This window comes from Pyrus communis, chromosome 4, assembly GCF_041283825.1.
Source record: "Pyrus communis isolate YQ-2024b chromosome 4, ASM4128382v1, whole genome shotgun sequence".
NCBI lineage: Eukaryota > Viridiplantae > Streptophyta > Magnoliopsida > Rosales > Rosaceae > Pyrus > Pyrus communis.
In genome coordinates, this window is record NC_142568.1 from 14647145 (window position 1) to 14663391 (window position 16247).

The 16247-nt window shown below is 38.9% G+C and overlaps 2 protein-coding genes across 5 annotated transcripts; both read right to left on the reverse strand.

Moving 5' to 3' along the window:
• Positions 1-7003: 7003 nt before the first annotated feature.
• LOC137722288 (large ribosomal subunit protein uL4) lies at positions 7004-9462 on the reverse strand. The gene is made up of 2 exons (XM_068461254.2): positions 8251-9462; positions 7004-7353 (listed from the first exon to the last, which is right to left on the reverse strand). The coding sequence occupies exons 1-2, from the start codon at positions 9358-9360 to the stop codon at positions 7240-7242; spliced, it is 1224 nt and encodes a 407-aa protein (XP_068317355.1). The 5' UTR covers positions 9361-9462; the 3' UTR covers positions 7004-7239.
• A 1137-nt stretch (positions 9463-10599) lies between these two features.
• On the reverse strand, positions 10600-14142 carry LOC137722878 (protein REVEILLE 8). 4 transcript variants are annotated; one of them, XM_088692578.1, is made up of 8 exons: positions 13763-14087; positions 13184-13241; positions 12957-13080; positions 12687-12845; positions 12473-12580; positions 12307-12369; positions 11856-11915; positions 10600-11234 (listed from the first exon to the last, which is right to left on the reverse strand). In XM_088692578.1, exons 1-7 carry the CDS (start codon positions 13924-13926, stop codon positions 11863-11865), a joined length of 729 nt encoding a protein of 242 aa, XP_088548704.1. In that variant the 5' UTR covers positions 13927-14087; the 3' UTR covers positions 10600-11234; positions 11856-11862. The 4 variants fall into 4 exon arrangements, with proteins under 4 accessions (XP_088548704.1, XP_068318090.2, XP_068318089.2 ...); XM_068461989.2 differs by having other exon boundaries at positions 12260-12369; XM_068461988.2 differs by lacking the exon at positions 12473-12580 and having other exon boundaries at positions 12260-12369; positions 13763-14142.
• Positions 14143-16247: the final 2105 nt, after the last annotated feature.

Here is a 16247-nt window from a genome sequence, read left to right on the forward strand (position 1 = left end):
TGGGTTCTGATCTTATGAGCTTTCTGGTTGGATTTGAGGTGGAAAGATGGAAGCTTCCATTTGTTTCAATGGAGAGTGGAGGAGGTTATGCTAGTGGGTCATTGGCTAAGCCACTGTTCATGGAAGAGAGTTTTGCCATGTCTCCTGAGGACTCTTCTAAACCTGAGAGGTCTGGACTTTATTTCTGTCTTAGGTTGAGTTTTGGTGGTGTGGTAAAGGCAGGCAAATTAGGGGTGGGTGCTATTGGCGACGTGGTAAAACCTAGAGCTTTAAATCAATTTGGCATGAAATGAACGGTTGAAAAAGTAGGAGGAGGTGGAAGGGGATGGAATAAGGATGGCCCTTCAATGGTGGGTTGAGAGGTGAGATGACACACCCCGACCGAGATCGGAGCGTGCTGGCCGTCACACAAAGGTGACGTAGCCATGTGCACATGCGGAAGCTAATAAAGTAGTAATATAAAAGTACGAGTAATTAAAAACTAGCATACAAGGTACTAAAACAAGTGCTAGTAAGTGAGATACAATTTCAGAGCAGGTCTATAGCAGCCCAAACGAAAAAGACGAACAGTAGTACGCCCGAAGGCGACCCTACAATGGGGAGTGTCTGTCAGAAACGCCTGAAAGCCCTCAGGGGGAAACCACCGCAACGGCTAAGCAACTAGAACCTGGAGGGGCGCAAAACAAAAGCGTGAGTGGGCAAAAACAAAGCTCTTTGAAAACCATTTAGCAAAATACATTCTAACCCCTCGCCGTAAAACCTGTATACTTCCCAGAAAGTATATATACATAATACATATGCCAAATATGCTCAAGGTATAACAATCATGCTCGATAATATGCCATGCCGAATTCTCATAACGATATGCAAGTGCCCAGGTATAAACATAATCAATATCATGTAATCTGGCAGCCGGAGTCACCTACGTGACCTGTACGGCTACATCTAGAGCTCAAATCTCAATCTCAACAACTAAACCTGCCCATGAGTCGGAACCACCTAAAGCGGTCTGTACGACAGGACTGGGTGTAACATATATATACGCTCTAGTGCTACGATCACGTGAAGGCTGTGCGAATAGTCGCGGGTCACCTATGAGTCGGAACCACCTAATGTGGTCTGTACGACAGGCCTATGCACCTAACTTGGATCCAAGCTGAGCGAGTGGTGCGGGAGGTGAACGTCACGTGAAGGACTGTGCCCTACTCTGGGCGGGAGCACTAACACCGGGGGTGCAGGTTATGAGCTCTCTAAGTCTCTCAAACTACTACTGAAAGTAAATATGAATACCACTTACCTGGCACTTACCTGTGCGTCCACAGCACCCAATATGCATATATATATGTATGCCACTACTAATGCGTGCAATGATGCATAAACGATAATAATAACATGCATGGCATAAGGCAAATAACCCTTTTTAAATCAATTTCTGGGAATATAAATGTATATAGGTATATACGGAAAACAAAAGCCCACTCACTGGTATGTAGAAGGGTCGTAGCCCCCCTGCCTCGCGTGTGCACGTTCGTCCTCGGGGTACGTGTCACCTAAATGCGAAACAACTATAAAAACGTTAACTTTAAAGCACATAACCCATTTCTCGTAATAACTTCTCATACATTGCTCAAAATGGACAAATGAATATACCAACGTGCTCTACACAACCTCAGGATCACAACCATATTTTTAGAATAATTTTCCTCCACCGCACGCGCCGGCCACGCGCAGGCACGTGTGGCGCACACTGACGGCGTCAACTGACGCCGTTAGGAATATTCCGTCAGTTTTGACAGATTCCGTTAACGGCGTCAGGAATATTCCGTCAGATTTGACGGAATATTCTATCACCTTCTCCGGCGAGCCTCCGGCGACGTCGCCGGCGCCGGAAAACTGGAAAAACTTCTAACCTTGTTTTCTTACTCGTTTCTCAACCATTTTTTATGATTCTTGGACCAAAAGAAAGCCCTAGACTAGTAGAATCACGTTAGACCATTTTTAAAGGCTAAAAATTACTCGATCATACCTGTCTCAAAACTCAAAACTCGGCCAACTTCGAACCAGGCCTTCCCGACGTCCAATTTCGTCCAACGAGCTACTTTGACGCTCTTTAGGACCTCACTAAGACACCTACGAGCTCAGAAATCCCAAAAACTCAATGTAAAAATTTTGCATGAACAGTACTCAAATCGGCCATTGTTGAATCGACGTGAAAACGAAGTATTCCTCACCTGAAAATGGTATGGTTGTGCTCGCCTCGACCTCACGAGTTGAATGGTGTCTTTGGTTTCCACGATCTGTGATGGTTTGGGTGTTTTTGATGTTTGTCCGTACGTCGAAGGAAGAAGAAGAAGAAAGGGAGAGAGAGAGAGACACGGGACAGAGACAGAGGGAGAGGGAGAGTGGGACAGTGTGTGTGAGTGTGTGTGTGTGTGTGTGGTCCAACACCTGCCACCCCACACAAACAACCCACAACGTGACAAAAACGAACTAGGGGCAAAATCGTAATTTCACACGTGCGTTTCGATATTTTCGGGACGGGATGTCACATGAGAGGGGGGGTTAAATCAGTCAAAAAACAAGGTGAAAATGTGTTGCATCTTAAATATGTGGTGTGAAAAGACATTTTCTTGTTCATATTGCACCCTAACACACACGCGCACACCTTTTTCCTGTTCATGTTTCACCTTAACACACTCATACCCAGAACCACACCCCCACCCTTCTCTCACATGGCTGACACTTGGCCATTCGCATTTATTGATAGATAAAGACTTCATCCAAAACATTATGAGCTTCTTTAGAAATGTTTTAAAAATAATTGAAAGCTCTTTCATGAAATTTACTTTAGGATCAATTTTTAGTAAAAATACAAGTAAATTTAAAAAAAAAAAAAAACATGAAAATGCTTCCTGCAAGATGCACTTAACTTATACATTTTGCAACATTTCAAGTGTTTTTGAAACTCAAAAATATTTTTTTAAAAACGCTTTCGTTCAAGTTTTATAACTTTTTTATTTGGTTTGGACTAAATTGGGCGCACATTATGCATTTTCTTTTTTAGCTTTTTTTTTTTTTTTGAAGTGTTTGCTTGTGAAGTTACAACATACGATGAGTGAATCAAACATTGAATTAGATGAGATATTAAATGGTCAATAAATGTCAATTAGTATTATGGTCTAGTGATATTCCTCTTAACTTGTAAGTGAAAGGTCCTGGGTTCGATTCTCGCTAAAGTGAATTTGAACCACATTATTGCCAACCCATTATAAGGCTAAACCCACCCTCACCCCCTTAAACCATCTCCAACCATGAGGATAAAGCTTAAAATTTTAAGCCAAAAAAGTTTAAGTCATAACTCAGAAACTGCTTTTCTTCTCCAATGATTACGGCTTCAAATTTTAGCCCGAGATTATTAAACAATGATTAGACTAATTTTTTTCGGTAACTTTTTTAAAATAAAATTTATGTCGCTTATTCTAATTTATTTTATGAACATTTTAACCTAAAAATATTTAAATTTCAATAAATAATTAAGAATCACATAAGTTTTAAGTGAAATTTGATTTAAATAATTTTTTTAAATTCTTTTAGACATTAAATTTAATTTTGGGTCTTAGATTTTTTTTTCTTTCCTATTAGATTTAATCTCATTTGATCATAGCCATTGGATTCTAAGTAAAAAAAAATGTTTGAAATATGATAGTTTGATAGGTCCAGAATAATTTAAGTCAGCTTAATTTATGTGGAGAATCTAGCCCAAATATATTTTTTCTCCCCAAGATTTATTTTAGGGACAGTTTAAAACTTATATTTTGAGCTTTATCCCATGAATTGGAAATAATTTTAGTGTAAAAATATTGTTCGGAAAAAAAAAATAAAAAGGTTGATGACAAAAAAATGAGATATTAAATGGACTCATTAGAGCAAGCAAAGCATGTGTTTCAATAAAAAAAATGGTTTGGCCCCCATTTACCAACCAAACTAAATATATATTAACTACAATAAATTTGTCAATATTATTGATTGCGTCCCAACGTCAATTGATCTTGAATTTGTGGATTTATGGTCCAACTTCGATAAACTTAACTGTGCTATTTTAAAATATAACTAACATATGTTTTCATACAACAATATTACAAGAAAGGTGAATCAAACTCGAGATTTCATGTACAATAATAATATTTTTATTTAATTGTGTTACAAATTTCTTACAAGTACTAATCTTGTCGGACATGTATTCTACTAAAAACAAACGGCGTAACACATAAACGTTAAATGTAGTATATTCTTACAACTTGATATGTTGTGTTTCCAAGTTGGATGGGGCAGTATTCGTACACGTCCTCAAAATACCAAAAAAATGCATGACGCCATAACAGTATAACTAGTCGACCAAGCCATATGACTCGTACATAAATATCCCTCACATGACTCGTACTAATAACACAGCTACCTCTAATTTTTCAAAAAATGCGAGTGTTGTTTCGGGTTTTAAGTTTAACTGAAACAAAGAGTTTTAAGTTTAATTGAAATAAAGTAGGACGTCACCACTTTAATATATGCTTTGAAAACCGGATTTTATGGTTTCGTTTTTAACTTTCAGTTTTTCTGTTAGCAATGCTTTTAGTGGTCCATTTTGATTCATTCTAATAACTTATGAGAGTTAGAAGTGTAAGAGAACCTCCATTCATACTCGCTATTTTTTAGTTAAATTTTAGCTAAAAAGGCTTAGAGCTTCCTGAAAAATTTATGCTCCAACTGTACTTTCTAATTTAGCGAGTCAAAACAAATATAAACCAATAGAAATAAGGTTTTTTATTTAGAGCATCTCCAATGATGTTCTTAAATGAGCTCCTAACTAGAATTTAGTGAGGATTTTAAAATTTAAAAAAAAAAAAAAAATCAGCTCCAATCATTCTCCTTATCCACCTTCTAAGATAGGATTCATCGAGAAGTTGCTAAATATAGGGTGCAAGAAAGGAGCTCCTAGTGACTCTCTATAGTTAATGCTCATGAGAAACACGACATGAGTACTAAGTCTAATTATGACCTCTAAAATAGAGAGTATGGTTGGACCGTTGGAGTACAATTTTTTTTAGAGAGCTTCTAAAATAACTTTTTGATAGTTTTAGCTAAGATTTGCTATAAAATAAAGAGCATGATTGGATGCTAGTTATCAAAACAATCGTAACCAATGCTAGGAGCCCTTGAGAGCTCATTCCTCACTCCCAAAATTTAGCAGCACCTAGCAGTTTTGGTATCGTAGGAACAGAATAGGGAGTGTGATTGGAGATGAAATTTCCAAATCTACCCTATACTTTAGTTAGGAGCTCATTTAGGGAGCACTTTGGATATGCTTTAATTACAATACATTGTGACTTTAATTGTACCGGGATATTAACGGTAGATGAAAGTCATCCAGGTACATAATTTGTTTCTTTTTTTCTTTTTCTTTTTTTCACTTGTTTATTTTATGTTGCATTTGGTACAATGTGCTATTATAGATTTTCCAAAAATATTAGACCATGTGACATAAGCTTTGTTATTTTTGAGCAATTCCTACTAGTTTTATGAGGTGGTATAATGTAAGGGGTAGATTTTATCTTATTTTCAAGTTTATTATTTCTAATAAACCAACATCAATAAAAATGATAAAAAGCATTTACTAAACAATTCAAAATAGATTTGAAGTTACTGTCAAATTTGATAACGACCACCTTTTCTATCAATTCACGTCATGCCACATAAGAATTGGCATTTCAGTTGAAAAACAATAATGTTATCTTTTTTTTATGTTATTGCTTATGTTGACTTTTTGATATCTCCTTGCTATCAACAGTTTGGACACAATCAGCGGTCTGGCATTTTTGTACTGAAATTTGAAGCAGCAGAAAGAGGAGAAGAAGAAGGTGGCAGCGGAGGACTTACAAGAGGAGAATAAGAGGCAAACGCCGATGGACGCACCAAGTAACAAATTGCGAGATTTGAGCGACTTCAGTGAGAGCTCGAGGGCAGCGCAGCTGCAAGTGCGTTCGTCGTCGGAGAGAACCTGTCGGATTGAGAGGATAATATAGTGGTGGTCAGAATCGGGAAAGAGAGGTTGAGAACCCAGAACAGAATCGCAAAGGTTGATGTCGTCAAGGAGGTTATGACATGAGTGGATTGTCTGGAGACTCTAGATTCTAAGAGAGATGGAGCAGAAGAAGAGCCCATCCATTATATTTAGAACGGGCCGGCCGAGGCCCCGTTATTCTAAATAATAGGACTCGGCCCACCCTTAAATTACACACACCCCGGCCCGCTTATCCTCTGAAAAACTTAAACCCGCTCCGAACCTTGTCTACCCAGCCCGACCCGCAGTTCCTCTACCTGTTTCCCCACTCCTAATTGAATCCAGGACTCGGCCAACCCTTAAATTACACACACCCCGGCCCGCTTATCCTCTAAAAAAATTAAACCCGCTCCAAACCTTGTCTACCCAACCCGACCCGCAGTTCCTTTACCTGTTTACCCACCACTAATTGAATCTAATATTTCCACCTTGAGTACTGTTTTTGCTATTTGGCAGCTAAATTCACAACCTGAGTCGGATGAGTTCTCATGTGGAAGGGAGGCAGTCATAGAAGGGGTACGATTCTCCTCGAATTTTTATTCAATGTTGTTGCAGAAGATGCAAACATTTCTAAAAGAATTTAATAAAATGCCCTATCTTTCGACCCAAAGAAAAACCGAGACCGAAGCAAATAAGCTTAAGCAGCAGTCACGAAACCAACCAAGAAGCAACTGGTTCACAAAACAAAACACATATGCCTCTGAAAATCATAACATGATGATGCAAAAGAATTTACGAAATCATAACAAGCAGCAATATAAACAAATGAGCCCTAACATGATCAGAGAAATGCATCATCGTTTGACATCGACAAAGAAAAAATAACCAAACCATTACACAAGCCCCATGCTGCATGTATAAAATCCAAGGAATTCTGAGTAGCTAACATTGTCACGAACGAAACTAGATTGATAAACTAAGCTACAAATATGCATCCAGTGCCCGTTATACAAAATCTCCAACCAGATCAAACGGAGGAAAAACACCTTGAAACTTGCTTGTTAAACTCATTTCCGTGCAACTTACCATTCATGACTCAAAAGTAAACAAAAGACAGATAAACACCACAACAAAATAGACTAACAAAGGCAATGTCTTGTAGAATTTTAAAGCAATAAACTAAATCACTGAGCTACACCGAGCCACTTTGTGAAGTTGTCGAACTCTGTGTAATCGCTGTCAGAGATCATAGTTTTGTACCAAGCCTTTCCAGCTGCCTTGATGGCGGTAGCTTCCTCCTGGGTAAAAGAAAATTCAACAAGTAAATCAGCACACGCCCACAATCATATAGAAGTAAACAAGACTCGAACAAGTATTAGGCAAGATAAACAGACATTGGACATTAGCATACATGATCAAGCAAGATAGAGAATGGTATATGTAACTACACATGAACAAACATTGCTTTTCCGAAATAGGATTTACATAAAGAGCGACACAAACAAAAAAATATTAGATATGCATTTCCTTTGTCCGAAATAATCTGAACGAAGAAATAACGGATATTGGAAACATGTAAGATCAATTTTTTTGCCATACTGAATGTTTCACTTTCACCTGCTCAAAGTATTGAAACGAATATCTACTTCCCCAATGAAATGCCCTAGGATCTTGGTTTACCAAAACAATTTGATCATTTACTCCAGCTTTGATCTTGGTTTATTCTATGATTTACTACAGCTTTGATATGAATGCAAGCATCATCTCTTCACCTTCACCTAATAACCAGAATCCTATAAAAAGGGGCATCATTTACTATAAAGTCACACCACTCAGACCCACTCACCGCGCGGAGGCGGGTTACTTAAACATCTTTGCAACACAATTACATGTACTATTTAGAGTATAATTAGCTTCTTAGCATTAGCACTTTTCAAGTATGATTAGATACCAAATAATAACAAATTACTAATGCAAGCACATCATTTCGTGGTCAAATCGTCCTGTAAAATCCTCTAAAACACAAAACACACTGTGAAACAATCAATCTTATTTCATAGTTTTCAACTAGTATATCATATTGCAATCTAATCATGTTGTATTATCCTAGCAGCAAAACGAACAATCATATTTTAAAACTAACAACTAACGTATCATAAAAAACAATGCAAACAGAAACAAGCGGGATCGATTACCTTAGTAATGGGCTTTCTCTTCTTGTCAAGCTTCTCCTTCTTGGCCTTCACGCGCTGCTCCTCAGCCAAAAGTGACATTCTCCTCGCTGTCTTAGCATAGGGGTTCAACTTGAGCAGTGTGTTGAGATTTTTGAGAGGGTTTTTCTTCATTGGAGCTCTCTTGGCATCCTTCTTGATTGGCCTGACAACAGATTGAACTTCATCAGAGTTGATGATCCTCGCCAAGTCAGCATTGACCATCTTCGACCTCGGCAGCACATATCCCTTCTTCTTCTCCGAGGGCTTGTCAAACGACCCGTAAATTGAGTCGAGCTTCTCGAAAGCAGACTTGGTCCAGATCACAAACCGACCCAAATGCCCACCAGGAGCGAGCTTCAGCAGGTTGAGCCTCTCCACATTGATAATCTCGACCCCGGGAAGGTTCCTGAAGGCCTTCACCAGCTTAGCTCCTTCAGTTCCGTAAACAATGAGAGGTCCTTTGCGGTTGATGTACCTCCTGTTCCTCATCTTACCCTTTCCGGGGCGAATCGCGTGGCTGTCCTTCGCCTTCTCGGCGTCGGCGTAAGCCCCGATCTGCTTCAGAAGCTTCAGAGCCGCCGAGGTCTTCTCCACGCCCTCAGCTGAGTCGCTGACGACAAGAGGAAGCTCAGGAACGGTCTCGATTTTGTGACCGCGGGCCATGACCAAAGAGGGAACGGCAGAAGCCGCAATCGCCGAAACGATGGCGTACCGCTTCTGGTTCACGTTGATCCTCCGGTGCCAGCGGCGCCAGATCTTGGTGGGAGCGAACATGCGCCCGCCGCGGCACATGTTTCCGAAGGCTCCCTGCCCGGCGCGGTGGGTCCCGCCTCCGGGAACACGGGGGATACGCGAGACGGCGCGTCCGGTTCCCCAGGACTCGGCTGAGGTCTGGTGACCTGCCTTCTTGGAAACCGCGTAGGGCTGGCGGCTGTTGTTCGACATTTGAGAGTGGACGAAGGTGACAACGTCCGGGCGGATGGACGCCTTCATGACGTCGGGAAAGGCGACGGTCTGGGGCTGATCGGTGGCCATGTCGCCATCTAGGGTTTGGACGGTGACGAGGGGGCGAACAGCTGCAGCGGCGGCCATTTCTGAGATAGTGGGTGGAGTGTGAGAGAGGGAGATGCGATGCGAGGGTTTAGGGTTGTGAGAAATGAGATTAAAGCGGATTTTTATACCTACAATGTTTGGGCCCTAGGGTTTTTTCAGGGTTCGACCTGCTCCATTTTCTTTTATTTCTTTTTTGTCCTATTATTTTGCTAATTTCGAAAACAAGTTACAAAATGAAGGTAATATGAATTTCTTACATGTTTTTGAGTTAATGAATTATTTTATAGGAAAATTAATGAAAATGGTTTAAAAATTTTAAGTTTTAATAATAATGACAAAATAAAGGATAAAGTGAATAGTACTAGGATTGACTTTTAGTGTAAAAATATGATTTTTTGTTAAAATGAACAGTAGCGTGAGCTTTTTGTTAAAACTTCTTTATTTCTTACATTCATTTAATTATGTATTCATTTATTTTGTGAAATGCTATAATATTCAGAATTTAACTTTAATATTTATATGTGTTAACATAATTATTATCTTGACGATCAAATTGTAATTGTATTAAACAAATCTTTTCTCGTGAATAATCAAATCCTAAAAGTCAACAGTATTCTCAAAAAAATTTAAAAAAAAATAGCAATTTTTATTTTTAAAAGATATAGCATATATTGGGCCAGATAAGGTTGGTTGGAGCAGTTGGGCCTCGTAATGTTTGTGGGGCATGTGTCACTACGAATGTACGATGGAACAAAACACATTTTGAAATATAAAATGAGAAATTAGCCCCAATATTTGATGATGAGTTCTTAATATTGAAATGGTTGACCAAAGACATTCTTAATTTTGAAACTACTTTTTGACAGATAAGATATTAGCTCTAATGATTTAGAGATTTTTGAAGAGAATGAGATGTTGGAGAAGATCAATGATCTCACGTCAGAATGATAATATTATTAATCAACAAAGTTACAAACTCTTTATAATGATATAAAAATATAATTTTTAAATAGATGGTGATGAAGTGAAATGATAAACGAAGATCATGGTAGTAATAATGCAACAGAGTGCAAGTTAATTTTGTAACTAATAACTCTCCTCAATTTGCAATTAGTAAAATTATAATTAAGCGTCTCAAGTCATTGCTGATTGATTTTGAGTTATTTGCGTAGATTCTAACATTTTTTTTTTCTTTTTGTTACTGAATTGTCAATGTTTTGTTATTCAGGAAAAAAAAAAAAAAGAACCTTTCACTTTCATGTGTACACACAGACTTCACTCATCAATTCCCTCATAACAATCGCATAAAAAAGCCTTTCCTTTGTAACTTTGATACAACTAACCCCAAATTGACAATTACATGAAGTGCAGGAAGTAACCTACACGAAATACAGCTTAAGACATTTTTTTCTACGTCTGCTGTAAGAATTCGAATTCTCCGTTCTCGTAGTTAGATTTGTTTGGTGGTACAAGATGCAAACCTAAATTTGTTTCCTTAACAGAAAATGTTAACAAAAGAGAGAAAGAAGGAGGAGAAAACTAAACTAAGCAAATGTTACAGGATGTACATATACTTGTCTGGAAGGTCTGGACAAAATCCGGGTTACGAATAAATCATCCATTGAGGCCACCAGACAATTTAGATCCTTTGCGCAGCTTGAAAACCAATTCAAATGTTTCTTCCATTCAGCATCCTGTAACGCTGTTGGCATTGTGGCTGCAGAACTACATTCCTAACGTCGGAGCTGGCATTTGCTGTTCTAGAAACACTACAGTTTTGCTCCAAAACACACACCAGTCAGCGGGTGTAAGTACGAAGAAGTTCAACATGACAGACCGTTACTCAGCTTCGTGGGGACAATTCCTGCATCTACTGTTTTCGTATTGACATCACATGATACCAGGACCTTCCTCTGAACAAAAATAAACGGGATTTATTAGTCAAGATAAAAGAAAATCACAAGTTTTAAAAAGACTAATTAAGAGCGGATGCTGCTAGGCTCATTAAGAGTTAATGGAACTCTCAAGATTTTGAAGATTTCTCAGAAAGAAACAGCTCACGAAAAGTTTTATTTTTTGGTCATGCATGTAAAGTTTTATTGAAACTTCTAATCTGAGCATTTTCGGAGTCATCTTAGTCACCCATCTCTTTATTTTACACGACGTTTTTCTCTAAGATAGCATGTGAAATTTATAGTTAAGATCATTAGACTCATTACTGATAGCAGCGGTATTTGATTCTCATAACAAATTTAAAATCCGCAAGAAAAGATATTCAGTTCAGGGAGATCGAAACTCTGTTGAAAAACGAGAATACATCAGCAATCCAAGGGCTAGCAAATGCGTAAACTATCAAAACTGGATTTTTTTTTTCTTGGCATAATGTAAACATAGCTAGCAAAATGGGTAATTTTTGTGAAATAAAAACAATAACCACATTGCTTTTTATACTCAAATCTAGAAGGGCATTTGGGATTGACAAGGATAACTGAGAAACAATAGAAACATATGCCTAATGAAATAGTAAGAATTACCATTGGCTCAAAGCCCGGACTGGACAAGTTGATGATGAGATTCCTCATTAACAACAGAACCTGCAGAAACAACAAATATTTAACTACAGGCGCATCTCTTCTCGCTGTTTACGTAAGAGTCAGGAAATATAAACCCCTCCATGCCTTCTCCTGAGTGTACGGTTTTGTGTTTGTCTGTATGAATAAACTTTCAGATAACACTGCCAGATACTATTATTCTGGAATGGTAAATTTGTTAGCTAATAGGGATAGGCTTTCACATGATAGTCCCGCTGTCACTTGTTGATCTTATTTCACATTGATTCGCAATAACTATTCTCATCCCACCATTACTTGTTATTTGTTAATCTTAGAAACTATCAAGAAACAAATTGTTAAAAGTAATGTAATTTCATTCAACTCACAGTTTCTAAATTAATGGGATCCATTTCCCTGAGTTTCTGAGCGTGACCTTTTGTGTCTGGATCAAAAACACTCCCGATGAAGCCATAAACTTGGGAAAAATCAGGAAGACCTGCAAAATAGTAAATACATATATGATAAATATCCCACCATCAATTTTCTTTAAATTCAAAGTCGATGATGGGTATAGTCAGCAGTTACGATCTGATGATCACCATGACGCCCAAGAGCTTGTTTCCCTTGATTAGGGATCTCGAAACTTGGCAGGGGGCCATTAAGACTGCATGTGTTAATCCTTGATAACCCCTTTGATCCAATATCAGCTGAATCAGTAACCTCATACCCCATAATAAGCGCTGGAAAGTTCTCGACAAAACTATTCTACCATAAGCATATCAAGGAAAACAACTAGAAAAAGAGAATGTCTACCTTCAGTTCCGTGAAGATTAGTAAATTCTTCTTGTGACAACAGAATTTGGCCCGACGGAGGGTTTATCAAAATGGAATTTTCATCCCAAGGAGAATACGTAGATGAAATGGCGTTCATTGAAGAAGGATAAGCAATGGATGCGTGCAACGGAAGTAAAACTGCAAATTCCAATATTGAACAATTAAAAAAAAAAAAAAAAAAAAGGATGACAACAATTAAGGTTTAAGCTTTAGAAAGACACAATGCCACTATCTTCAACAATGGAGAACCATTTTTTGAGGCCTTCTGCGGGTAAGGATAAGCAGCCTTGCGCTTTGGCCGCGGAGGAGGCACGTGTGCTGTTGTCCCGCTCCTTTGAACTTTCAAGAAGTACTTCTGGGCATGACTTCGAATCTGCAAAACCTCGATTCTTCAAAAACCCACCAAAATTTTAAAAAATCCCTCCAAAATCTAACCAATTTCGATCCACAGAGCAGAAAAATACTTTGCTTCAAACCTGAATAACGGTTTTCGAACCCACAAAATCTTCGATTTTCTTCCAGTCTCGATCAAACCTGAAAATCCACAAAGCTTCAATAACTACTAACATCAAAATCTACAGTTAATCAGTTATACACATTAAAAATTTCCCATTACATCACTCTGTTCAGAATTCTAAAAGATAATCACGACAGTAAAGTGAGAACTAAATTGGAGCAAAAGAGTATTAAAGTTCCAAAATTTGACGAATTCAAAATAAAACCCATAACCCAAAAAAAAAAAAAAAAATTAAAACAGAACCCAAACAAAGCTACACGAAAAGCAATTAAACTAAACCCCACTAAGCACGAAAAGCAATTAAACTAAACCCCACTAAGCAATCAATTAAACTGAAACAGAATAGCCAAGTGGTGCGTTGCCTGGTACATAGGGCTTTTCTCTTCAACCCAGTGCATACGGGTTCAAACCCTCGCCCTCCCCGTAGTTTAAATGAATTTCAGTGTAGATTATCTTATCGTTTGTAAATAAAAAAATGAAACAGAAATGGATATTTGAAAGTGATGAAGGAGAGAGGAAAGGGAGATGAAGAACTGACAGTTGAAGAGCTTCAAGGAACTTGTCGTGCTCTTCGTCGGTCCAGCTTTCTCTGGACTTGGTGATGGTGTATGGCTTCCGGACCTTCTTCCCTGACCCGTCTGAGGACGGCGTCGACGCCGTACCCATTGACGATTGGTGGCTGTTGGCGTCAGTGGAGTTCATGTGGCTTCTCAAAGCATGAAAGCCTCACTGAATGAATGAATGTGAAACAGAGAGAGAGAGAAAAAGGTGTACGTGTGTGGCGCGCGGGGGTCTGAGGGAGTGTGTGTTCCAAAATTCGAGGTGGTGGCGTGTGAGTGGATTGAGGCCGCCCAATTATTTGGCCACCAATCTTCTTCCCCCACTCAATTAATCGCCCCGCGTAACAACGGCAAGGTCCCACTAGAATTATCGTAGAATTCCAGTCAGGTTTATTTTTTTTGGTATTGGGTTTAAACTTTAAAGTACAAAGTTGGCAAAAATACTGTTAAAAGCTTTGGAATGATGTGTACAATTTGATTGTAGCGAGAGGGCTTTGGAGTGACGTTTAGAGCAACTCTAGCAAGAGCTGGAGCCCGATGGACCGGCGATGGAAATGACCCAATTGCCCCAGCAATCTGCTCCAGCCCATGCGGGCAATGGTGCTCGGGGGAGGCCTAACTCGAATTGGTGGCCCGAGAGCCTGAGGTCACATGATGCAAGGCTGACGTCAGCCACATTAAAAAATTAATTAAAAAAATGTAAAAAAGCAATAAATTTTTTTTTAAAAATGTAAACAATTAATAAAAAAATCAAATTTTTTTTTTAAATTAAAAAAAAAAAGAATTAATTTTTCTATAAATATCTTATCATTATCTTTCACCTTACAACACAATTTTATATTTTCTCAAATACTTTGGGTTGTAATTTCTTATTTATTAGAACATAGTACAACGAGACCGATTAAAAATCATATCCCAAATTTGAAATAACATTAATTTTTATTATTTTATAAAATAAAAAATACTAATATTTATTTGCCTATTGCCATGGCTATTCAGTTTAGAGGTAGAGATATAAAAGGCAATTACTGTTCATTAAAGGCAGTTACTGTTCACTGGAGGGATTCAATACTGAGTTGCCCTAAGGGGGCCTTTGCAACGCTAGAGTTGCTCTTATCATTTGGTTGTGGCGGGAGGTGGGCTAAAATGTCTTAGAGCCTTCTTGGCCTTACCATAGATTAGTCATATTCTTCGAGGTGTGGGGTACCTCAGCTTTGGCAAAAAAAATTAAAAAAATAATAATAATAAATAATGTTGAGGAGTTCATATTTTTAAACTACATTAGTGTACCATCTTATGTGACAAATAATACATACAACCAATGTGACAGCCCGTCCCAAATCATTTGTACCGTAGGTGTGAAATGACGATTTTGCCCCTGGACGTTAATTAGTGTTGTAGGGTGTTTGGTTTGTTTTGTTTTTGGTTGGTGGGCTGCCATCTGGACCACAGTCTTACACACACCCATCTCTTTCTTTCTCGTGACTCTCTCTCTCTCTCCTTCTCTCGGATTTCATCCATTGCTCGTACAAGTGGTATGGTCACTCTTCAAACTACCTTCATCTTTCACGGATCGACGTCGAGGAGATTACTTTTGTGTTCTTTGTGAGCTCAGGAGCTCATCCATACCCTTAAATCGACGTGAAACCTTCGAAAACCTGAGAACCATGGAACCCCGATTTGGTGCACTGTTCATGCACACATGATCGGAGGCTTTTAGAAGTTTTTAAGGTTCTAGGAAGCTTTAGGATGTCTTCACGAAGCTTAGGGAGTAATTTTGAAGTGTTTTGGACGTCGAGAAGCTCGAGTTCGTCAAGTTGCAGGTTTGGCCGGATTATCGAGGTTTCTCCGACGAGATTCCGTTGGTTTTAGGTCCCCAAAGTGGTAAGGTTTTGTTCTACTCGTTGTAAGCTTCATTTTGGTACAAATTTCATGGAATTTGGTTGAGAAATGAAGAAGATATTAAGGTTTGAAGTTTTTCCATAAACCGGCGAAATTTCGAGTTGCAGACGGTGGCGGACTGCGGCGACCGGTGAGGTTCAACGGAGAATGAGGCGAATATTTCATCAGAGTTAACGGAATATTCTAACGGCGTCAGGTAACGGCCGTTAACTTCTGTTAGGGTTTTAACGGAATATTCCCTAATGCCGTTAGGGTTTCCACACGCGTGCCAAGCACGTGCCCACGCGTAGCCGGCGCGTATGGCCGTGCCTTGGCTGGCGCGTGGCGGCGTGTGGGAGGTCGGAAAATGATTTTAAAAATATGGGGATGTTCGTGAGGTTGAGTAGAGCCTATTGGTATATTCAAACACCCCATTTGAGCAATGTATGAGAAGTTATTACCTAAGGTTGGTTAAGTGCGTTAATTTGACGTTTATATAGTTGTTTCGCATATAGGTGAGGACTATCCAGAGGACGAGCGTAGCCACGCAAGGCTCGGGGCTTACGATCCTTCTACATATCA

What these genes read in the sequence shown, in the direction of transcription:
- LOC137722288 (XM_068461254.2), bottom strand. Translation starts at nt 9,360, where the DNA reads ATGGCCGCCGCTGCAGCTGTTCGCCCCCTCGTCACCGTCCAAACCCTA. An exon ending in AGAGAAAGCCCATTACTAAG is followed by an intron (nt 7,354 to 8,250) that starts GTAATCGATCCC and finishes TCTTTTACCCAG; the next exon opens with GAGGAAGCTACCGCCATCAA.
- LOC137722878 (XM_068461989.2), bottom strand. Translation starts at nt 13,926, where the DNA reads ATGAACTCCACTGACGCCAACAGCCACCAATCGTCAATGGGTACGGCG. An exon ending in TAATCTTCACGGAACTGAAG is followed by an intron (nt 12,581 to 12,686) that starts GTAGACATTCTC and finishes TTACTGATTCAG; the next exon opens with CTGATATTGGATCAAAGGGG. An exon ending in GTCCGGGCTTTGAGCCAATG is followed by an intron (nt 11,235 to 11,855) that starts GTAATTCTTACT and finishes ATTTTTGTTCAG; the next exon opens with AGGAAGGTCCTGGTATCATG.